At 37.4% G+C, this 25,973-nt stretch overlaps 1 protein-coding gene across 1 annotated transcript; it reads right to left on the bottom strand.

Annotated features, from left to right (window-relative positions):
* Window positions 1-570: 570 nt before the first annotated feature.
* On the bottom strand, window positions 571-25,759 carry LOC584665 (death domain-containing protein 1). The gene is made up of 14 exons (XM_030994692.1): window positions 25,594-25,759; window positions 23,247-24,006; window positions 21,679-21,787; window positions 12,359-12,899; window positions 11,534-11,897; window positions 10,265-10,441; window positions 9,059-9,348; window positions 8,039-8,200; window positions 6,707-6,967; window positions 6,184-6,340; window positions 5,433-5,645; window positions 4,970-5,030; window positions 4,017-4,156; window positions 571-3,377 (listed from the first exon to the last, which is right to left on the bottom strand). The coding sequence occupies exons 2-14, from the start codon at window positions 23,856-23,858 to the stop codon at window positions 3,204-3,206; spliced, it is 3,261 nt and encodes a 1,086-aa protein (XP_030850552.1). The 5' UTR covers window positions 23,859-24,006; window positions 25,594-25,759; the 3' UTR covers window positions 571-3,203.
* Window positions 25,760-25,973: the final 214 nt, after the last annotated feature.

The following is a 25,973-nucleotide window of genomic DNA, read 5'->3' as shown; positions in this document are numbered from 1 at the left end:
CATCTGGTCAGCATCCTTCAATGGGTAGTATATCACATGTTATTAACAAATATATCAATTAAAAACTGTACTCATAAAAATAGCATTCGTCTAAGAATGATAATAGAGCCTTACGGGTAAAATCACTACCAAGCCTTTTTTCATAAACACTTTTATATCTTATCTCTTTCTCAAATTCAAATTCATTATCTACTTTACACTGTTTTCAGACATATTGGAAGATACCTTTAATGGAAATGGCCTCATATTCTCTCCCTTTCTTTCTCTCTCTCTCTCTCATACAGCAGAGAGAAAGTAAATGTATCCTCTTTCACAGTAATCTAATCATATTTTCCACATTAAAATCATAATAGTGTAAGCACACAAAGTATCGATGCACTCCACCCCCCCCCTCTCTCTCTCTCTTTCTCTCTCTTTCTCTTTCTCTCTCTCTCTCTCTCTCTCTCTCTCTGTCCTGTCCTATCTCTCTCTCTCTCTCTCTCCCTCCCTCTATACCCCTCTTTCTACTTCTCCTTCTTTGTTACGCCGTAATGTATATACATAAATAAGTATTATCAAGACAAATCGAAGTGTCTTTTGATCAGGCTTCTAAACGTGTATTCTTTTATTCTATACAAAAAACATGTGTAGCAAGGAAAAAAAATGGTGAAACCTATTCTGATCTTCACTCTCTCAATAAGGAGGAGCTGAAAGCAACTCTGTTTATGAGTCGTAAATTATTAAAGGTCATTTCGTTTTAGAGCTGAATTGAATCTATTTCAAATAATAATGGTTCCACTCAAAAGCAGTCTTCTGACAGTGGATTTCTTCCCTAAAAATGACGGAGTGATCACTAACCCGACTCATAAAAAATGGTCTTCTATTCCTCTACATGTATATTTTAAAAGCATACACATTATTTTAAAAGATATTCGATGTCTCTTTTAGCAACATATTCTGAGATCAGTTTATATACAAGCACTGTTTCACCTTTGAACATACATTGCACACCATAATACTATATAGGCAGCGCTTACCTGGGAATTGCATGGAAACCACTCGAACAAAATTAATAATTCATGTAGCGCGTGGTAAATCATTGATTCTAGTATGTTCATACTCGACGAGATTTGATTGCTCCAGAAGAGTGAGGTTGCTGAATGTTTCCTCCGATAAAACGAAATCAAATACATTCATTTAACATAAGTGAATATCCCAGTCTCTAAAAACTGTAAATTGATTTTTTGTTTGTTTTTTTTGTTGTTTTTTTTGTTCTTGTCATAATATTTTATGCGACATAATGATATGTTACATCCGTATCATTTTCCCTTTCATAATTAGAATTGTAAATATGGGTGCACAAATTGGAATTCCCTATACTTTAATCCCTGTACCATGAACGGTTTTGGCATGTTTTTTCCGTGCAAATCAAATAAATCAAGTTAGTAGATTTAGTAACTGTGTTCGCTATAAAAAGGGATTACCTGAACTAGGGCAAGCGAAATGAGACCGCTTATCTGTTGCAAATTGTACGGATCATATTTCCATTTTAAATTCCACTTGTGGAGCGCCAGAATTGTCAAATCTGACAGTCATGAGCGCTATACAAGAAACCACTATTATTATTAACATGTAGTGAGAAATCTCGACCGTCCTTTTACAGCTTGACTTCACACGTGAATGTTATGGAGAGAAAGTATTTCATAACAAAAGGATGAGAAAAAGGCAATAAAAAACTGATTACTGTGTATAACAACGAGATACGTCACCATGGTAACAGCTTCATTTAAATGTTCGTATGAACGTTTACGTGTTCACTTGTTAGAGGATTACAATTAATTCGTTCAATACTAAATTTCTCTCCTTCCCATATAGAGTCAATGTAGAAACCAGATGGCTCTTGTAGGCTATGGGTTATCAACTTCGAAGTACAAATATATAGCGAATTGAAGTTGAATGCGTAGACATTAGGGACTTTTCGCTTTGCACGCCGACATAGTGAAATTGAAGGCACTGCCGTGCACTACCCGTGCCTTAAAAGGACGTCACATTGCCTTAAAAGGATGTCACACTTACATGTAGCAGTCGACGTGCAAATCTAAAAGTCCCTAATAACAATCATTAACAATAACTAGAATAATAGCTACATTAACATTGCGCACGTATCCATTCCAGGGGATACTCCCGGCGCCTACAAGGTATATTATTAACCTGCCCTGAGGCACTAAAGATATTCCAGGTATACATTTACTACACCGGGGTGCAGAGTTGCAAATGAAGATTAATGTCTTACCAAAAGACATTAGAACCGCGTAAGGACTTGAACCGCGAACCATGTGATATAAAACAGTTATCAAGCTCAATGCTACAAAATAGATTAACCTCTTCTGATGTAAATTCACATCAATTGAAACCTCATTATCTTTTACTGTCTTAGTATTTTTCTCTCTTTGTACACAATGGAATTCAAAATATGGACGGAGACGGAATATTGCTGATAAACCATGCAATCACAATACAATAGAGAATCACAATCATATCGAACATAATTCGCACAACATATAAAATACTTTGTATGATTTCTTTGAAAGCTCTAAGTAATACGGTGAGATAGGAGACAATAGAAAACGCCGATGAGGATATCAACATTCGACAGATAGTTAACTACTTTAACAAACAAATCAAACTGTTTAACACATTGGATGAGACCTATTTAAACAGTTACACTGTACATACATGTATGACATTTACAATACAACACACAGATATTGGCGTTTACAGCTGTGAACACATAAAATTGCAAGGTGCTAGTATGAAAGGACACTTTGATGAACATAAATTGCGTGTATGTGCAACAAAGATATAAAAAAAGAAAAATTAATAAAATCTTTTCAACTTGATACAAAGTCATGTATATGAATAGGAGATGAGCGCTATATTTACGTCCCTACCAAACGATATCAGTGGAGATTTTGAGAATAGGAGATAGTGACAGAGAGTAAGGACAAGAAAATAAAGTGAAGAAGAGAAAGAGTAGGAAAGATAATTGAAAAAAGAAGAGATGGGCAGATAGAGGGGAAATTGAGATGGAGAAATAGAGAGAAAAGGAAATAGAAACAGACAACCAGCTAGAATAACTAAATTGTTAAACGCAGATTGAGGTACATGTATCCATTTATAGATTAGAGTTAGACTGATCGAAGCAAAGACGAGCGGGATCACATTCATTCTTCTTCTTGGAAATCGTCTGCGTAGTCGTTGTCGGGTTCGTTATCTCGATACCGTAGTTCTTCAGCGAGGTCGTATCGCCCACAGCGAGTCAACGAAGAGAGTATCTTTCTATCTTTGTTGTATGCCTTGGGCATACTACTCCGCCATGTCACTAACATGTCAAAGATCTGCAACAACAAAAAAGGACAAAAGAGAGATTGAATATCAGCTAATGAACTGCTGTGAATCGTTTCTTTCTGACAGAAATACGAATAAGAATACCCTGTATATTATTGTTTATTGCATCATAGTCTTCATAGATATATCTTCTTTATGATAACTGATTATGTGTGTTAACTCAAGCTCTCATCAGTTTTGATTAATCACAATATTTTATTGTTCCGTCAAAGATGTTCGCCGGATTTGCTATACGATCTACGCCTCTTTCCCTCCTACGGCATGGACTGATCGACATTTGCTCTGATGACAAGTTCATCGAATATGTATCTTTATTGTCCTGGTTAGGGTTGCGATTGGGTTTTAGGTTAGGTTTAGGTTCATAGTTAGGGTTAGATTTAGGGTTCGGGTTACGGTTGGTGTTAGGATTAATTATAGTGCAGGGCAGTGGCGGATCCAGGGGCCCCCCCCCCCCCCCCCACTGAGCGAATTCTATAACCTGAGTTGTTCCTAATCCTAGTTTCATCAAATGATAGAATCAAAGTCAACACAAAATAAGAAGTTGATCACAACTAACTAAATAAATCGATTTATCAATTTTGGTTTGTGGTACGGGATTGGCGCCATGCATTTCTGAGTGTAAGACTCACCTGTTGTTCCTGTGCCTCCGGGTTGTTTCTCTTGATGCTCTGTACTCTGTTCTTCTTCAATCCTAGATATCCAGCCAAGGACTCCCATTCATTACCAAGCTCGCTTGATAACCATCTCAGGTTAGAGTTACACACCATACCTGCCAAGAAAATAGATTGAACGAAAAATTAATTCATTTCGAAAGGAGAGAGTATTTGCCAACATATCTCAAGAGAAACGGAGACCGTGCCTTTCATCCATCGCTCCTTCATTTTCTCCCTTCCTTCCTGTCTTCGTGAGGTTGACAGTCTAGAACACTTCAAATCGTCCCTCAAAATGTATTATTAAAACTTGAAGAAAAGAACCCTTTTGAAATGAAAACCTATTTCAGAAAATGTGTAAATGCTGACTTCATTGGGAAGAGCCGGCGAGTTTGGATTTTTTAGCAGAAACAGGCGCCATAAAAAATGCCATGAATCATTATCATCTTCACACTGAAGATGAAGTGCAAATTACACAAACGCGCATGAGACAGAACTAGTGCGTCCCCTCTTTATTAGAAGGGATGGCAGAGGAATAGCATGGAAAACAGCAGAACATGGAAGAAGAAATAGAACAGAGAAGAAGAGGGGAGGGAATAGGGGGAAAGAGAGAGAGAGAGAGAGAGAAAGATATATATATATATATATATATATATATATATATATATATATATATATATATATATATAAAGAGAGAGAAAGTGATAGAGAGAGGGAGAGGGGAGGGGAAGAGAGAGAGAGGGAGAGGGGAGAGGAAATAGACAGAGAAAGAGAGGGGACAGAGAAAGAGAGAGGGAGAGAGAGAGAGAGAGAGAGAAAGAGAGAGTTAGAAACAGAAAAGAGAGAGAGAGAGAGAGGGAGAGAGAGGACGACTATAGTATAAGGGGGAATACAGAGACGGGTGATCTTCTGAGATGAGATGAGTATCTTACCTCCAGCATCTATGGCTGTAGTCCTATACCGACTGGGAGGAAGCGGTTGGTCCGGTTCAGTCTAGAGGAGTAAACAATATATATATTTAAAATAACAGACTCTGTTTCTACATCACTTTATTGTATAAATAAATGAAATGCATTATTCCGTTGTTGTATTGATGTTTATACTACTCACGGTTATATCTATCCCATCCCCCCTCCCCATTCTCTCACTCTCTCTCTCTCTCTCTCTCTCTCTCTCCCTCCCTCTCTCTCTCCCTCCCTCCCTCCCTCTCTTTCTATCTCTCTCTCTCCCCTCCCTCCCTCTCTTTCTCTCTCTCTCTCTCTCTCTCTCTGTATCTCTCTCCCAAATTTTCCGTCGATTAACATGGTAAACTTCTTTACCCTAATCTGAGATAGAGAAAGAGAGAGAGAGAGAGAGAGACATAAAAAAAAAAAAAAAAAAAAAAAAACGCCTCACCTTCGGTAGGGCAATATGAAGCTTGCAGAGTAAGTCCGGGGCATTCTTGAAGAAACTGCTTTGATCTGAAGACTTTGTATCTTTGATCTTCTTCTCATCCTTCAGTGAGATGGGTTTGTTCTCTTTCTCTGTCTTCTTCTCCTTGGCCTTAGCCTCTGCTTCTTTCAGCATCGTCTCCTCCGGGTCCTCCATGTCTTCCAGTGTGATGCGAGCCTGTAACCATGGAAACAAGATGGAATAAACAGATGAAAGGATAAGTCATAAGTCGGGAGGGCTAGAAAGAATCAAATTTGTGATTCGTACCATCGTACATCCATATTTCGTAAAGTATATGATTACAATAGTTAACAAATAATTATATTGTTGGATTGTGAGCCTTGTTTCATAATGATTAGTACAAGTTCTGAAAAGTTGATGTTATTTTGAGTGCATTCAATGTCATTCCTCCTTTTTACGAGATTTATGAATTTTGCAATTTACATCTTACGAAGTAAAACAAAAAGGCAAATCAATTGATTTGGGAGAAATATATGTATTATGTTCTTTTTCTGAAAATCGTGAATACGTTCACCCATTTCACATGAGAAAAAAACGGAACAAAAACGGTCATCAAAGTAAAAGAATTCCATGCACATACTGATCTCTGACATCATAGCGCTTAGAGACTTCGGTGGTATTAAAGCGCTTTATAAGCACAGTTTTTAATATTATTATTATTAATATTAATATCATAACAGCAATAAATTATTACCTTTCCATAGAACTCAGCACATCCTCGATATTCAGGCGAGCTGTGATTTCCAAAGCGATTTACTTCTTTCAACTCAATATAATGAAAGATCCGTCGATTAGAGTGAAAGTTGATCGTCAATTCAGTCCGGTCTACCATTCGAACATTACCACTAAACCTGATTTTAAAAAATACAAAATAAACAGGAAAAGTTAATCCACTGCACTGACTTCATACGTACTTATAATTTTAGTAATACCGACAGTCCTTTTCAGGACTCCCCAATCTCTCCCCCCCCCCCCCCCCCCCCACCCTCTCTCAGATGGTGCAACCGCAAGCCTACTGTATAATTCGTAAAATGTTGCTTAACAATCTTGTTTGTATCCCTTCTGATATTTGGTTCACATAATTTTTAATTTCATTGTTATGTTTACCTCTGTTCTTTGTTATTCTTATACCAATGGAAGAAGAATTTCTATTAAAATGAGAGATGAACCAATACATTCCATAAAGTCAAGCAATATTTTGCTACGACCCGGCTTACCGTAATGCGATCTCCTGCCCTTCTGTCATAGGTATGTCCTCACTATGATCGGGTGTCCCATCGTAGCCATCATTATGGAGCTTTCGGAGTACATTATCAAGCTGTTTAGATGGCACACACGTCACCACGGCTCGGTGAGGTTCATCTTCCTTGGGTAAGAAGATGAGTTTAGCGTATTTGATCTGAAGAGCAAGCTCGAAGGTATTTGCGATGTTCTTGACGGGATAGCGAGCTTCCTGGGCCACTCGTAGGATCACCAACCTGCCCCATGTAAGAAAATAAAAACCGTTAAAGGGATCCGGTAACTTTGTCTCAGATTCTGAAACAAAATCCTGGATTTAGCTCATGTTGCAATCATAATTATTAACATTTAGGTCAGTCAGAAATCCCATGACTTTTACCAGCAGATCGCCTGCCCTGTCTGATTATCAAGATATTTATGATTGAAAATCGAAATCAAATTTTGCGTTTTTCTAACGCTTTTCATAACACTACAGTCTATTGGGGAAAACGAGTGTGGTAAAACCGGTCACTCAAAGATTTTACTTTTTTGAGGCACTTTTTGATCATTTTAAAGCGCAATTTTGTTTAGAGCTTCAATACTACACCATATCACAGACACTGATAACAACAGATTGTTAAACGATGCCGTTAATATCAATAACCTGGATCCATGTAGCATGTAACGTTCACATATTTTTAGGAGATTTCAACAATACGAATAAGTCCTAAATCAAAGTCATGGATTTACACAATGTGCTTTCACAGTTTCAGTTTCGCTAAAACATCGGGATAACTTTTTGCTCTGTTTTTCTATCATTATGATTCCGTTTTTTTTTTAATGCCACTATGTACCATGGAATCGTGATTTAATGTGTTGACAAATTATTATTACAACAACATATATTAAAGTTTCTTTTTAGCTTAATTAATTTCTTAAAACTATACCCCAAAAAGCCAAAATAAAACCTGCGCCAGTCATCTTAAATCTCTGTCATCGATGGGTAACAGTATTGATCAGCTATTCTATCAATATAAACAGTTAGTGTATCTAATTCTTTCCCTACTTCTCTACCCGCCTTACCTCTTAATTAAAGCCATTTTTCATATATTGTTTTTACCGACACCTTTCCGAGACTCCTCATCCCAAGTATTGGAGAAACTGAAGGTGTTAAGTTAAATCATGATTTTTTTTTTTAATCGTTTCCATCATTCTTTCTTTTCTTATTGACAGTTCAGTTATCCAAACGACAATGCCATAGTACCACTTTAATAGTAAGCAGATATTAGATGAACGAGTAAATGAAAGTGTGTGTGTGCGATGGATCATACCTGCTAAAAGGTTCCTTGAGGTCTATCGCTACAACGTCCTTCTTGATCTGTTTGATTTGTACATCGTCTAGCTCATTCCATTGCGAAGACTGCTCCTGTTTGGCCAACAGATAGAGGGCGTCCTGTGAAGGGTCACCGCCGAAGATACTACTCTTGGTTGATCTGTTTCAGCGAAAAAAAATAAATGTAGCTATATTTCACTTGGAGAAATAAGTTAGTAATAACTACAAAGATCTAAGCCTAGAGTCAACTGCAATATAATGCATACATCATGACTCAACACGCGGGCAAACATCAGAACTGCATGCGCTCACCCCCGATCGAGCTTATTATCCTTAAGGAACCATATCTCACTTCCTCTCCTTCTTTTCTTCATTATATTTTGCGTTTTTGTCCAAGTACCACCCCCTTTGTAATGTCAACATTTTCATGATGGTTTAATACGTTTCTACCTTGTAGAGCAAGACTGCCCGGCCTATGAGTGGTAAAAGCATTCAGGAACGTCAGTCGTTGATTTTATTACTTATTGTCAGATGGAAATCAGTCTTTTCAATTGTTGTGTATCAATCAGTCAAACCAGATAAAATTGCATATACCTGTCGAAAGAGTAAAAGATGTAGGTTACTGTCTTTCCGAAAGAGGTTAATGCTTCCATGGAAACCCGTAATCAATCATGCTGATCAAATATGCAGGAAGGTGGTTTTACTGTCGACACACATACGTTTAACTTTTGTTTTCAAGGTAAGATTCTAGAATAAACCCGCTCGAATAGAATGCAAAATATATACAAATCAATTAATAATGTTTCTATGACACCCCTTAACAGATATAATAGCAACACCACTGAAGGTGCAGATTGCACACATTCTGCCCCTTAACTTTAATAAGGGCCTCTTAAGGTTCAACGTTGCACCTTCCTCGTTCAGTACGTAAAGTTATATGCACCATTTGAACTTCAAGAGGTACTACTATTGTACCGTATGGGGTGCACACTTGAGCCCCTAGAGCACCTTTACTTACCTGATGACGACCACGCCCTCAGGGTGCAGAGGATCCATATGGGAAGATGATTTCTCTGCTTTCTTCCCTCCACCACCACCAGTACCACCACCACCGTTAGGTTCCGCTGAGCCTGGAGTATCGGTGGTCTTATGGGGGTTCGGTGGACAGGGTATGGTGATGGTAACTGGTTTCTCGAAGGGTTTCTTGGTGGAGTGGGTCAGGTGTATGACAGGACTGGCAGTTATCAGCTCCGAGCAATGACGAAGACGAGATTTGATCTCACTCACGACGTTCTCTGCTGGTTGTACCTGAATCGTTATAAGTAAATTCATCATCTCAATTTACTTCAATATCTGGCTCGTCCATTATCGATAATGCCTCTTTTTCATGCGTTATACAAAAGTACAGAAAAATTATGGTGAGAAAAAAATAATTTCATACCCAACACATTATAACTATACTTGAGGTAATAAGGAACGTTTAATTCATAAGCATACACCTGTTATTTATTTTTCTATACTTTAAAGATTGGTGGAATGACGCTTAATCTCTGGATATGCATTGTCACTTATCTTTGCCCCCAATAAGGAGGCAAAAACCGTGTGCAGAAATCTCTCTGCTTGAGAAAGTCCAAAGGAGTGGACTGAAACTTTCCTATGATTCCGAAACTTTCATTGGTCAAGGCTGGTCTACGTTATTATAATATGTTAATTAGGCTTCTTCTAGCCTTGACATCTAGTAGGCAAACTTTCATCCTCTCCTGCAGTGCTGTGGACTTTCTGAAGCCAAGTGATTCTTCGCACAGTTTCTTGCTGTCTGCTGCCTTGAGATCGATAGAGTGAACACAGGTGACAGTCAACAGCCAGTTTTTATCCAGATGGATTCTTCTAACGTTCTTGGCCGGAAGCGTGTTTCAAAGTCAATAATATGGCTTAAAATCTAATTAGAACTCTCCTATTAGAAAGTTTTAGGGATGGTAAAAGCCAAAGAGCTATGTTCAATCCAGGAATTTATAAGGCGCCAATATTTAGTTGCCTAATCAAAGACGCTGATGAGACTGCAAAACTACCAAAAATATCTGTTCATGATTCTAACTGGGAAAGACAAAAAAGTAGTAACTAATCGTAAGCAATCTGAGATGGGTATGTCTTTAGTTGAGTTTTGAAAGTGGATAACTGATGACAAGAGCGAAGGGCTTGGGGAAGACCAGCTATAGTAACTTACCTGTAACGTAACACTGATAAGACTACAAGCTCCTAACGGATACGTGACAGTAACACGATGATCAGCTGATGATTTCAATGTTCCACCTTTCTTAGTAACCGTTTGTTTATCTCTTGCTAGCCTAGCAACCACTACAAATGATGCAAGGCGATTCGTCCTAACCTCAGCAAAAGGACCCTGTAAGTTGAGATGATTATGACATTTTTATTACCATGATTTTAACTAGCATAAGTACTTTATTCTAGATAGATTCCCACACAGTAACAATTCAGTTGCTTCCTCATTTTGATAATAACATTACTTTTTTTTTCTTTTTCTATGAAGTGAAACTGTATTTCCCTCTAACCAAGACGTTACATTACAATATATTACGATACTGATTCGTTAAATAATAAACTAACGGAAAATTAAATTGAAATAGATTTATTTGTATTTTGTTTTATTCACGCTCGGGTAGCTCTACCAACCTTATACAAAAAAATGATATAAAATTGATGTTGATTCTCGTATTATAATTGGTCATAATTTGATGGGGGAAAATATAAAGACTCGCATTGGTACAAAATGTCAGTTTTTTAATTATCATCTTAGATGTGAAAATTTTTATGAAAATACCACTACCACTACTATTACTACTTCTATTGCTACTACTACTACTATTACTACTACTACTACTACTACTACTACTACTACTACTACTACTACCACTACTACTACTACTACTACTACTACTACTACTACTACTACTACTACCACTACCATTACTACTACTACTACTACTACCACTACTACTACTACTACTACTACTACTACTACTACTTCTACTTCTACTACTTACACTACTACTACTACCACTACTACTACTACTACTACTACTACTACTACCACTACCATTACTACTACTACTACTACCACTACTACTACTACTACTACTACTACTACTACCACTACCATTACTACTACTACTACTACTACCACTACTACTACTACTACTACTACTACTACTACTTCTACTTCTACTACTTACACTACTACTACTACCACTACTACTACTACTACTACTACTACCACTACCATTACTACTACTACTACTACCACTACTACTACTACTACTACTACCACTACCATTACTACTACTACTACTACTACTACAACGAATAGTAATAATAATAATAATAACAATAATGATAGTAACAATAATTATAATAATGATGATAAAGATAATGATGATAACGATGATGATGATGATGATGAGTAGAGAGTGTTTACCTTTTGTTCTACGAATGTACTTTCTGTTGCCAAGGTAGCGACCGTCTGCCATCCCTCCTCCGTTCGTCCTCTCATCTTTACGATAAACTCCTTGGTGCTCGTCACCCTGGTAGATACCGTGTACGGAATAGCGACAACGATAGGGGCCCCGAGATCATCATGCTCCTCGTCGTCATCGTCGTCGTCTTCGTGACGAAGTCTGACAACGTTACTGGCCATCTCTTCGCAATCATCGACGGCATTGGTACTGAGTTTGTTGTCAAGCTGACAGGTAAGATGCAGGGATGAAGGTGGCGGGAAGAACTCGTCTTTGAAACGAATGACACATCCGATCTCTTCCTCTCCATTAGCTGTCATTGGCAGTCTGTAATAAAGTAATTCAATTGATCAATTAGCAATTATTTCTTTTGAATGCGTTATAAGACAAAATATTCTTTCTTCTTCATCGTTTGGCATTCTCCAGTTTGGAGAATTGCCTTGGTGCAGAAATCGTGTTGGTTATCGTTCATAAGAACATTATATCTACATGTATGTTATCATAGGTTGTGTTACTGGTTAAAAGCATTTAGGTTTACATCATTTGATAATTATTATGTAAACAGTTATGTTCTGTCTTTGCGTCCTGTATATCAGTGTTATACATACCGCAAAGTCATGAGCAATACTTTATAACGGTATGTTTTAGAAAGACGATTAAACAATTGGCTTTAGGCATTGATTTTAAATGTGTGATTTTTGTAAAAAATCTAATTTGAATTTCTCCCTCTCTTTCTTTCACTAATCTTCGACCAATCGACATTGAAAAACAAAATGTAAGATACTTACACGTGATATGGCCATTCCAATAGATTCTCTTTCATAGATAACCTGGGTGTTATGACACGTTTACTGCTCTGTGTTTTCTCCTCCTCCTTCTCTTCAGGTTCCTCTTCTGTTCTAGGTTTGTCTTCATCACTTTCAACTCGATCGCTCTTCTCACTTCCCTCATCTTTGTTCTCAGCGTCATCCGAATCTTCTTCAAAATTGTCCTCATATACCTCCTCTTCCGATATATCTTCCTTCTCCTTCTCCTTCTCCTCCTCTTCCTTTACGCTGTTCTCCGATCCATCTTTCGTATCATCTTCCTTTCCTTCTTTCAACTCATCCTTCTCTTTAACTTCCTCCTGCTCTTTTACGCTTTCTAGGTTGTCTTGAGCTTCGTTGATTTCTTCAGAAGCTTCTGCAGCTTTCGCTCTGGCTTCGGCAGCCGCGTTTTCGGCTTCGGCCGCCATTCGGTTAGCCTCGGCTACTTCTGCTGTAAGTCGAGCGAGAGTGGCTCGTGTTTCGGCGGCGGCAGCAGCAGCTTCAGTAGTAACTTTCTTGTTTTCTATATTAGAGAGAAATGGATAAATAACATACGAGTTAATTTCAGGAAATTTCGAATTATTTAACTTAAAAAATGGAAGTGACAAGATACAATCTCACAGTGCCTCCTACTACCATGCACTAACGAAGAATGATCTTTTTTGTGTTGAAATCTTAAAAGAAAAGAAGAAAAAACTCAAAAAGAGCATATTGCAAAACACGGTTGAATTATCCTGTTCATTTTACCGACATCTAAGCACGTTCTTGCTAGATTGAACAAAAACTGTATAGCTGCCGCCAGAGTTCCTACACTTCAAAATGATTCATAAAGAGCACGGAAGGGAATGTATTATAGATGACTACAATACTTGCATTATTGTGGTAAATGATTAATACATGTATGATCATCATTGTTTAGTGGCACAAGGCGCCTTTGTGCAAATCTCATGGTACGGCAAAAAATTGATTACTTTATTCATGAGCTGTAAATTGATATTTGATTCAAATTTCACAGGTATACTATGGGAATGAATTACAAGGTCTGTAGAAAAGATCGGAATAGGAGATCGAGGGACGGAGGGAGGAGGAGAAAACGAGAGAGAGAGAGAGAGAGAGAGAGAGAGAGAACGAGAGAGAGATAAGAGAGAGAGCGATAGAGAGATAGATAGATATATATAGAGAGAGGGAGAGAGAAGGAGAGAGAGGGGAAAGGAGAGAGAGAGAAAGAGAGAGAGAGAAATAGAGAGAGAGAGAGAAACAGAGAGAGACATAAATAAAGAGAGAGAGAGAGATAAAGATAAAGAGAGGAAGAGAGAGAGAGAGAGAGAAGGAAAGGAAGGGATTTTATTGATCAGAAAGTGCATCAACGATGTATATTGGTTGATACATGTATTAATTTCGTAGATTTAGATTTCAAATGAATAACCTCTAAATCGCATATTACCATAGTCCATACATTATACGTGTGTTTCGATTCCATGCACTGAACTGCAAAATCAATAGTTCAATCAAACTTGATCAAATGACTGTCGTTTACGTTATACAATATTCCTATCTGTACTTGGATTTGTTTTATTCTTCTTCTTCTTCTTCTTCTTCTTCTTCTTCTTCTTCTTCTCCTTCTTCTCCTCCTTCTTCTTTTTCTGCTTCTTCTTCTTCTTCTCATCCTCCTCCTTCTCCTTCTTCTTTTCCTTCTCCTACTTCTCCGTCTCCTACTTCTCCTTCTTCTTTTTCCTCCAGCTGACACTCGCTTCGCCAAATATACCAAAAGAACATCCACAATAATTATGATAATGTCACTGAATTATAACACCATGTTAATTGGCCATCTTGGTTAACAACACGGAGCAGACGATTACAAATGTTCATCAACTCCAATCGATAACATCAATTATGATGTATCGTTACCATGGTAACGACCAATGATACGTATGATACGCACATACATGCAGTCTCTAAAATCATGCATATTTAATGTTTCGAGCTAGTAGTATTTCCTAATGTGCACCTTTCGACAGGTGCTTCACATTCATTCTTGTTATGATGACTTTCTATAATAAGCTGGGTTAATGCTAGGAAGGATAATTAGCAGGCCTTTGATTTTATATATTTGTTGGAAAGCTATTCGCTTATACAACGTAATTATAAAGCTGTCATCATTCCAAAATTGTGCTGTCCATAATCATGGACCTTCCTTATATGAAGTACTTGAAAGAAGAAGATAAAAGGAAACTTTTGTGGAATAAAAGTTATATCAGTACGTTGACGTTCTAGTTGATATTATAGTGTTTGATTGCTTTTTTCAATGAAATAAATATGTATGTACTGCATTGAGAATTGTTGTATTTAACGTGATTGCAGTTTACACAATAAATATGGTGCCAGTATATCCGGTCCATGTGCTTTTTAACTAAGTGACATTTAATCGAGGTATCTTGTTTTACTTTCAATTAGGTTACATGATTTTCATTTCAGCTAAAATCTCTTCACACCATATTATGTTGCATGCAGTGTAAAAAGGGTACCCAGTCTTTAAACATAATCATGATCTTCTCTTCATTATTAATACGTACCTACTATTTTTTTCATCCATTTACATGTCATGACATTATGTAACACAATCATTGTTTCCCATTCTCATTAAATAAAGCTAATCCCTTGCTCTATATTATGACATTATGACTACACCACGTTTAAAGGTAAAGACCAGTTATGGTCATGCGAATGCATTGTGAAAGAAACGTTGTGGAATCGATCAGAAAAGGTTGATCATCTAGCATCTAGCATCTGCAAGGTTCTGGAATCATCAAAATGATAAGAAATTTGGCCCATTCTTCGTAATGTTACAAGCACTATACACAGAAAGATGTATATGGGACTACCCTATATCTCTCACAGACCATGAGAGAAACAAATTTACCAAATATATGAATTAGTATAGGCGGTTTCCCGGCAAATTTTTCATCATCATGTATTAGTCAAAACATATTCTTTCACATGATTGGTAATGAGAGCTTCCATTTCATTTTTTGAAATTGGGGCGTTTCCAATACTGGCCTTTACCTTTAATCGAGTAATCTTCACATTTAATATCACATTTTCTGATACTGATAATCCCCGTGCTCTATATGGCATTTTGAAACTAAACAATATCTCATTTTATAATAGTATCGAATGAGTTGGGTATATAAACCTCTTCAAAGGAAAACCTTTCTCCAAAGCGTCATGATAATCATGACTATTACAATAGTATTCCAATCGCAATACTACAATTCTGAACAAAATTATATAAAAAATAACAATAGTTTTACCTCTTACAATCTGAACTTCGTGTTAGAGTCAATGCAGACAGAATCTTCTATATATGGTAAAAATCACATTAAATCCAAGGAGCATATTCGCGATGGAATTGAGAGAACCGCAGTATTATCACTTCTTCTAAATGAATGTTGCTGATGTGTTGTGTCGGAATGCCTCAGAATGCTACCTGGTTGAATTGCACACTCTGGTGTATATTAGATCAGAGAGCAGCGTCGTGTTACCAGGGAGAAGAGAGAAAAGTACACAAATCTAAACTATCCCATGAAACACAGCAGCTAGCTATTCCTCAGACCGGTTCGTTCCCACTCTCAAGCATTATGGAGGATACTGAGCACGAACTTGCGGAGAGCAATAGTTATTCATCAGCAAACTATCAGAATCACACGCAGCTCGTAGCTTTTTCTTCTTCACTTTGATTGATTTTATTGTTAGTTACAGTTATGTTTTATTGATTGTTCTTTTGGAAATGAAACAGCTATATTTTATTGATTGTTCTTTTGGAAATGAAACAGCTACATTTTATTGACTGTTCTTTTGGAAATGAAACAGTTATATTTTATTGATTGTTCTTTTGGAAATGAAACAGTTATATTTTATTGATTGTTCTTTTGGAAATGAAACAGTTATATTTTATTGATTGTTCTTTTTGAAATGAAACAGTTATGTTCTATTGATTGTTCTTTTGGAAATGAAACAGCTATATTTTATTGATTGTTCTTTTGGAAATGAAACAGTTATGTTTTATTGATTGTTCTTTTGGAAATGAAAATAAACATGTAAAAGATAATTATTGATTACACCAAGTCACACAAAAGTCTATTAAATAATACATGCAGTCACGCGTGACACAGTGTGAGAGTGTCTACTTTATTTCAAGCAATAGACCAGTTCACGGTTAGCACATTACTGCAATGACCCCGAATATCCACAGATCTTCAAAACATGAAAAGGTCCCACTTTGTACATTTTGAAATAATCACTCCTACAGCGATGGAGGGGCTATATAAATAGCATTTGTTTCCTCTTTTCAAAGAATACTTCCACCTGTATATCATGAAGTGCACTGAATGTGCATGAATGCATAATGTTACATAACTTTCATGAGCACGTATCCAGAATATCGCCTCCGTGTATTTCAAAATTTGTTCTGCAATGACCTTTATCTGCTCATGCTCAGACTGCAACCGTGAACTCGCTGTTCTGGGGGTTCTGAGGACCCCCCCCCCCCCCCTCTCATGATGCTTTATGTCATTTCATTTCTTTTCTTTTATTTTGTTGTTGTTTCTTTTGTTATATTGTCAGACCATTTGGAGCGGAATGACCGCGCTCAGGCACCTAAGGACCCCCATCCCCTCCCAAAGTAAAGAACATGCACTTACAAAGTCCATGCAGATCCTCTTTTTACTGAAAATTCTGCCCTGTCCCAAAATTAGACAAATCTCGAAAATAAAAGATCATTCTTAGTTGAATCTAACATAAACATTAGACTTTCTTCAACATCCGTTTCACAATTTTTTGAAGACGCTAAGGCTCAGTGGTAGAGCAGTGGTATCGTTCAGCGACCGGCTGAGTCGTTGCGAAATTTTCGGCGCGATTTTCAAGTTTTGAAACCCCTCCCTTTAAAAAGTCATGCGTACGCTACTGAAACCAATAATACTTTACAATTAATTGATTGTTATGAATTGCAGAAAGTTGTTCATTTACTTATTTTCAACGAGTTTCCACTCCAGTTATAGTGGTCAGTGGAAACGTTGCTCAATACCAACAATGACTGAGCATGGTCGACTCAATGTGTGTTTAGCTCACTATGCTAAACCTGCATATAGAATACATCTTACCGTGCCGTCACCAATTTACAATATTTACTCATTAAACAAAACCCTCAATGAGATGATGAATCTATCGCGTATATCAAACGACGAGGGTGATTGGTCAATATGGTTTTTACTTTACATCACCGAAGCCTCTTGAGCCAATCAGAATAGTGGTTAAGGCCTGGAAAAGTTTAACCTATGGTGATGGCGTGAAGAAGCGAAAACATCGATTGGCCATCAAACGTAAAGCTCAAATACACATTGCACAAAGAGAGCCTTCATCTGTATTTTGTTAATAGACCTGTATGATGTTTGTCTAAAGTTCTATTCCCTATGTATTACTATTCTGGGTTTATAGAGCACTTACTACATCGGCGATGTCTCTCAGCACTTTACATATTTAGTATTACCTCTGTCATTGTATTCAGGCTTGTCCGCACACAATGTACGCACATTCACCACTCCCTGGGGAGAATATTATTATACTCCTCTTAAAATAAAAGATCCTCCCGAGTCATACATTCTGAAATTTTAGTCATGTTGTCTTTCGAACAAATGGGAGAGTTGTCTGCCACTACATCACAGTGACATTTCTGGTTCAGCCAATTTGAAGTGCCCATAAAATACGTATAGTGATTACGGCCTTTTTGTTTTGATAAATGTCTTATTTTGTGCGAATCCATTCAAATTTCCACCATTCTGCTTCTCTGATTTGCTGCTTTACAATGTTGGTTGTTCTTAAGGTTGGAACTCCCTTTAAAGGGAAGGAGAAAATACACTGGACATTTTAATGTTCGTTCTGCATTAAAAACCCATGGGCAGATCCAGGATTTAAAGACCCCCATGTTCTACATGAATATGAGATTACACAGAGTTCCCACGAATTTATGTTTAGAGGAAATGATTTCAAGTTTGATTAAGCGTAAGTAGATTAGATCAATATGAAAACTTGTTGTTAAATAAAAACAATACTATACAAAAACTTTCTAAACCAATGAATTAAATTGTAGAGATAAAACGTGACAAATTAATTTGTTTGGACTTTGAAAATAAAGAACTCGAATTGTAAATGATTCAGCTCTTCACACAATTTCCAAGTTCCCATGATTCTAGTTGATTAAATTGATGCAGCAATAATCATATCATCTGATCTTATTATCTTAGTACACATTTTGGGCGGTCACTACATAAACCATATCTCTATACAATGTATAATTTTCACACGCCTATCTCTACACGATCGATACTGAGCCATCGATATTTCTTTCAGTGATAACCTTCGAATTGTCGTCTGCGCGACCGAGGAAACCATCACCAAGCATTATACCTTATAATACATGAAGACATTAATGTCTAGAGGAATAATCGCTTAACTAGCATTATCGCACACATAGTACTTTCATTTACAATATGCCCCCCCCCCCCTACATAAAAAAGAAAAAGGAAAAGAATAACACTTTCAGCCTTCCTGATTTAATCTTTTCCAGCTCCCACTACTGCATGTCAAAAGTTACTTTGAAAAGTCTAATTTGCTCTTCATATTAGCTTTGTCCATTTCTATCCATCGCTTGATGCGTATTTTGGAAAACATTGTCACCTATGTGATGTATAGTAACACATGTTAGTAAGGATTTTTTTTTTATTTATATCTTTTTTTTTAAATACTGACATGACTGGTGCTATGTAAAAGGCCAAGATAGTTTTTTTTTTTAAAGTGGCAAGCGGTGTTTTTATTTGTTATATATTTTGTTTCTGGATGGATTAGCGATACATTACATCATCTGAGCAGCAGCCCAATTTGATTGTCCAGGAGGGTGTTTCAAAAAGCTTTTTTTCAATGACAATTGACAAATATCAGTGACAAATCTGCTGATAATCAATCAGAAGCAAGGATTTCAGTAGCTTATAACAAAAACTGTCATTTGTCACTGATGACAAGTTTTGTGAAATGGGCTCCTGTTTGGAACTTTCCTTACAGGGACTGCTGGTGCGACTGGCTGTCAACAATTATTGTCTATTGATTGATTTGATTCCTTAAGTTGCTTTTGTTCGCAATTGCACAATATACCAAAAGGAATATAATGACAGAAGTGTAGATAATTGAATATAGTTCTGAAGTGTAACAGATAATGCGGGGTTTTCCCGGATAAAAAGATGGTAATCCACGAAAGATGGTAATCCACGAAAGATATCAGGGGTCAATGATCATGTCTGGAATATCGACGTGATTGTAAATACAAATGATCAGATAAGAGATGGATCTACTAAAACAATACTCCGAAATCTCAATTTTACATCATTTACTGAGTTGATACTTATAACTACAACTCAACAACTAAGGAGCTTATAGAGATAATGTAAAATAAATTAAAGGTACTATGTCCCTTTTGCAGCCAACCTCAAATGCTGTAGAACTTTGCAGGAATTATGAATATGTCATGTATGTCCTATCTTTGAAATTTAAACGTTAGCAGTGTCCTCATATTCAAATTATGCAAGGAAACCTGTTTACTTGCTAGACTTCACTGTCAGAAACTTGAGTGACTGACAGGCCTTTTTTCTTCTTTGGTAATACCATACATGAAAAGAGTTGTAAAGGGTACATGAGCATTTGTCTACATCAATAACCCACTTCTTGTGATGGCCAAGATTAAACCGATTGAATCTTTGCCCAGCATAAAAGGTATGACCATTCGGTACAATTGTCTGAAAATCAAGACTATTACTTTTGGGCTCTATAGCCCTAAAGTCGATTTGACAACATTACTAATAGTCATTATTTTCCTACTTGAATACATTTTCAAGCCCCACCTTTTTTGGGGAAGTTCTAAATTAGTATTATCTTTCAAATGCAGTTGGAATTTAACTTTTTCATTTTTTTGGCCTGCAAATGGGACATAGTACCTTTAAAAGTATTACATTGGAAAAGTGCGCGGTGTCAGAAAAGTCTCAGATGTCAAGACAAACGTGCATTTAAAAAATAACAACTTTTCCAGCTAAATTGATTAACTCGTTTTCACAGAACCCCGAAAATTCCATTATTCTATGTTGTTCCCCAAACTTCCTAATTAGGTTTTTAATTAAGGGGCAAATACGCTAACAGATAGAGAATCTGATTCATGTCCTGGAGGGCGCTCTTTAAAAAGAGAATATAAGGACTAAAGATTTATATAAGAAGATTTGATAAGAAAATAATACAGATGCACCTGCTTTTAATGCATGAAGAGGATGATAATATTAAACAAAACAAGATGATAATGTTTGCAACTACATATTATTAACTCGGGGGGGGGGGGCACACGCCCCTCCCCTCCCCTTCGTCGAAGATTACAAGGTATATTTTCAAAATACTTCGAATGCTGATATAATGCTTGGACTACCTTCTCTCATGCATGATTCCGACTAGTATACTCTGAATACTAAACCATGGACGATAACCAGACAAAAAGATAATAGAGACCTACAGTCATCTTTGCTCCGTTGTGTTGTTATTGTTTAACCCTCTACTCAGACTTTGTTGATCAATATATTGAGCCTCTTAGGGAAACGTGAGCCGGGCTGATAAGTGGGGCTTGTATGAAGTACATCAGTCAACAATACAACTTAACGAATTGAGAACAAGAGTAGTGTATACGTATGATATAATTGTGCTTACGGAGTGAGGGGAGAGACTAGGGGGTTACAGCCCCTAGAAATTTTCAATAAACCAATTACCATGCCTCATATGCAGGCTGTGGGACTGTATTTATTCACATAACTACAATTATAAAGTTACATAGAACTATAAATCAATAAAAAAAAAAATGCAGTGGCTGTCATCTTTCACTCAAAAGTCACAATTTAGTATCCTTTTTTCTTTAACGAAAACAATAGTATTCTGGCTAGAGATCATCCTCCCCCCCCCCCCCCCACCCTCTCTGATTCGAAACAAATATGCCCGTTTGCATATTGGTGTCATATACTTATGAGGAAAATAGATCGACATCAAACAATTCAAAGTCTGAATGCCAATCTCCGGAAAATATATCTCGTAAGGCATCAACTCAGTGACACTCAATAATTGTGATATTTGAAATTTGATAATATGATTTACCTCGTGAGCCGAACTAGAGGATTACAATTATTGTAAAGGCGGGGTGGATGATTAGTTACCACGGCAATACTCACCATCAACTTTCTCTTTCTTGAGCTCATCTCCAGATCGATTTAGTTTCTCCTCTAAGACATCTTTCAGCTCACTGGTTGCCTCTCGAACCTTTCCAATGCTGTCACATACCTAAACACATCAACATTGAAAAAATGATCTTTATTCTATTTTATTCATTTTTTTCTTCAATTTATTCGGGTTTTATTAATAAGAAAAACTATGATACATGATTGCAGTTCGAAGAGTACTGATATCTTATTCACACTGTGTAATGGATATTATAAGTATGAATAAACATTAAACATCAAAGTCCTGAACTTTAAAAAAGAGGAACCTATAAAACAGATTTTAAAATATTTTAAAATATATGCATTGGATTGGTATACTGTAGAGAAGAAATTCTTTGCATATGCCACGCATAGAACATACACAATAATCAAAATATTGAAAAAGTTCAGGATGATGATAAACTCGGATTATTGGGATGTACATTGCAAGAGACAGACTTCCCTCTTCCAGTTGACAAGCTTTTTCCCCCAAATTGGACAAGTGGTAACCATCATTCCCTTAACCCCTCCCCCTCCCTCCTCAACCCCCATCCCGAATGACAATTTTGTCCATTCCGAACATAGGTAATTGTTATGGGGAGGTGATGATTTGTCCAGGTAGTATTGGTATTTGCTCGCAGGTGGTGGTAGTGTTGGTGAAGGTGGTGATGGTGGTAGTGCATGGTGGTGTGTTGGTGGAGGAGGTGGTAAAGGTGGAGGTGGTGAAGGTGGAGGTGGTGGTGGTGGTGTTGGTGGTGGTGGTGAAGATGATTTTTGTGGTAGTGGCTGTGGTAGTGTATGGTGGTGTGTTGGTGGTGTGTTGGTGGTGGAGGTGGTGGTAGAGGTGGTGGTGGTGGTGATGATTGTTGTGGTGGTAGTTTTGGCAGTGCATGGTGGTATATTGGTGGAGGATGTGGTGCTGGAGGTAGTGGTGGTGGTGGTGGTGGTGGTGATGTTAATGAAACGGTGGTCGTGATTCTGGTAGTGTGTTGGTGGAGGATGTGGTGCTGGAGGTGGTGGTGGTCATGGTGATGATTATTGTGGTGGTGATTTTGGTAGTGTATGGTGGTGTGTAGGTGTAGGAGGTGGAGGCGGTGGTTGTGGTGGTGGTGATTGTGGTGGTGGTGTTGGTAGTGCATGATGTTAGGTTGGTGGAGGAGGTGGTGTTGTTGGTGGTGGTGGTGGTGGTTGTGGTGGTGGTGGTGGTGATTATGATGATTGTAGTGGTGGTGTTGGTAGTGTATGGTGATGTGATGGTGGAGAAGGTGGTGGTGAAGGTGGTGGTACTGGTGGTGCTGGTGATGATGGTAGTGGTGGTGGTGATGATGGTATAGTGATGATGATGATGGTGGTGGTGGTAGTGATGATAGTAATAATGTTGGTGGTGGTAGTGATGATGGTGGTAGTTGTGGATGTGGTGGTGCTGGTGGTTCTGCTGGTGGTGGCAGTAGTGGTGGTGGTGATGGTAGTGATGATGGTGGTGGTGGTGTTAGTAATACTAGGGTTGCTGATATACATGTAGGGGTGTCCTATCATCTTACCTGACTGCTCCTGGACTCACTCCTCTGAAGAGAGTCAGTGAGTTCTTCTAGGATACCATGAATGGATGCTGTCTCCACTTTATCATCGTCAGCATTCATCGAGCCCAGAGGACCATCTCGAAACTGAGCAGCAAGATTCTCTGTTTCATGTCTCAAAGCACTGACAAGATCAGAGAGATCATCAACGTCCTCCTCCTTATCGGATTCTTCAGCCTCAGACTGCTTTCTCAGACGATGATGACCTGTTTTAGGTCTGTTTCTGATGCCATCCATATTCTCGGTACTTTGTCCATCTTCACGGTCAGATCCCCTGCTGACCGATCCCTCTTCAATGTCGCTCTCAAGACTGACTCGGCTCCTCGACTTGCTACTCGTCGGTCGACCATTCGATGGTTTACTGCTCGCAGGTCGAGCGTGGTCATCACCGCCATCGTCCTTGCCATCGACTACCGATGTACGATCAACGGTTGAGTCCCGAAGCGATGAGGCGGACCCACGCGTTGAAGCATCCATTTTGACTGATGTGTTTGATGTTGTATCATTTTGCGCGCTATTACTGAGCTTCTTGGCTTCTCGACTGCACTTAGGTTCATCAGCGGTATTTCCAGACATGGTTCCTTAATAGTGTTCCCTCTTCTAAACTTTTGATGGAGACCTAATAAAAAGCTCATAGATTCATGTCGTCGGTGTATACATCGTTTTTAGTATTGGTGTCATCAGACTTGTCTCTTGAAAGGTGTCTCCGACATCAAATATGAACCTGGGAGGAAAAAAATACAACCGTTTAGTTGCTTTCCTTTATTGTTAAAAATTAGTATGTACAGAATACTGTAAAACCAGGCTGACGACACACATCACTTGAAATAAACATATGATTGATTTTCGTTCTGCTTTCTTCCTTCCTTTCTTTCTCTCTTTCTTTTTCTTTGAGAAAGAACTGGTCTAGTTTTACCTTCTGCAACATTACACGACTTTCCAAACGATATTAACAAATCATTTTCCATTCTCTACATTCTGCCCTGTACATTGGGGCCTTCTTTTTTCTATAACATCCAAATGAAAACTCTCTTGTCTATTGGAGTATATTCCGTACTTATACAGGCCAAAAGCAGTAAACACTAGAGGAATGAATAAATAGTGCGGGTTTCTTCGCAACAGCACGAATTCAGCCGTGCAATAAACATAAATATGGTGCACCCAAGCAATCTAGGTAATAAACACAAGCCAATGAGTGAGTATGCAAACCGGCTTTAATTTGTATCAAGTGTTATTAATAAAATTCCATGATCAATATGTAAAATATATCTCTATAATCACATATAGTCTGATGAAGATATCAAAATTTAGCAACGTTATTTTTTCTTTAAATATCCACGTGTTCACAATTTTTACGGGGATACCACAGATTTGTATTTTCTTCTGTATTTTGTTTTGTTGCTGTTATGAGTGATATTCATAATTATTATTGATGTTTATTTTTTACCAAACAGTGAACATTTTTAAATAGATATTCAAATAAATGCGTAAATAAATATATACAAATGAATAAATGAATATGTACTAAATAAGTGAATAAATAAACAAGTTAATGAATCAATAAATGAATAAATCATTAAATTAATCAATCAATCGAATAATAAAATTTAGTCTAGGTATGTAAATACGAATCAACCAACGAATAATTCGTCGCTGTTTTCACGAAGTGACGGTAGTGAAAAAAAAATTGCATTCACTTTGCGTTACGATTTTCCTCACTACCGTCACTTCGTGAAAACAAGGACGAATTATTGTAGAGACACTAAATCTAACCAATTAATTCGGATTTTTTTTTTTTTTTTTTTTTTTTTATTGATTTTTTTTTATTATTTATTACAATAATTTTTAAAAAGCCTTTCAATTTGATAGAAATGTAATAATACACATTGCTTGATCTAATCCTGTATATTAAAGGGTGTAGGAGGGTGCGATTATGAGTCAACACATTGTTTTATAACTTTCTCTTCGAAGCTATTAACTAAACGTTTACCAAATACAAAGCGAAGTATGTCACAAAAATGTATGACAGTATATGGCCATGAATATTCGAAGAAAACAAGTCATAAGTATGCTTGTAAAGAAGTTACTTGGTTTTGTATCTGGATCGCAGACAAATATAAATTGACGACATGTATGAGTTTCTATATGCATTCAAGAAATACTTAAGAGCGTGGCTTACATACGTTTAAGCTTCAAAATAGAGTAATCTACAATTATAAAAGTCAGTCCTTAGTCCTAGACACATGATTCAGAAAAGAATTGGAAAATGTATATATCCGAATATCCGATTACTTCGTCTGTTATTACTCACCATTACACAGCCGTGATCCAACACATGTTGCCCTTACTGTTACTGTGCGAGGAATAGAAGAAGAAGATTACTGTCGCAGAATGCACGAAACAAAAATATTAGTCATACCTATGGATCGAGTTGAAGGGACCCCGTTCACCCCTCTCAAATAACAGAAGCCCCCGTGGTTCAATGCACATGCCCTGCTAGACAGCGTCACGTAGCCATAACGACCGCGTATTAACTCACCCGTGGGGGTCCCGGATTAAAAGCATGTTAAAGCACAAAGTACCAGCCCAAGTACCACTCGTCCGCTTGTTTGTATTGATAATAACCAGATTACACCTCCGCAATTCACCGTAAAAGATAGTTTACAAGTCGCAATACAATAAGATAAGACT

Source organism: Strongylocentrotus purpuratus, unplaced genomic scaffold, assembly GCF_000002235.5.
Source record: "Strongylocentrotus purpuratus isolate Spur 01 unplaced genomic scaffold, Spur_5.0 spur5_scaffold_21, whole genome shotgun sequence".
NCBI classification, from domain to species: Eukaryota; Metazoa; Echinodermata; class Echinoidea; order Camarodonta; family Strongylocentrotidae; genus Strongylocentrotus; species Strongylocentrotus purpuratus.
The sequence above is the reverse complement of the archived record's forward strand: the minus strand, read 5'-3'. Positions and strand labels throughout refer to the sequence as shown.

Bases quoted from the DNA above. Each gene is read 5' to 3' on its own strand.
- LOC584665 (XM_030994692.1), bottom strand. From the start codon at position 23,858: ATGTCTGGAAATACCGCTGATGAACCTAAGTGCAGTCGAGAAGCCAAG. The intron at 6,968-8,038 runs GTATGATCCATC...TACATGGGGCAG, and splicing joins CTCAAGGAACCTTTTAGCAG to GTTGGTGATCCTACGAGTGG. The intron at 4,157-4,969 runs GTAAGATACTCA...TTTTCTTGGCAG, and splicing joins TACAGCCATAGATGCTGGAG to GTATGGTGTGTAACTCTAAC.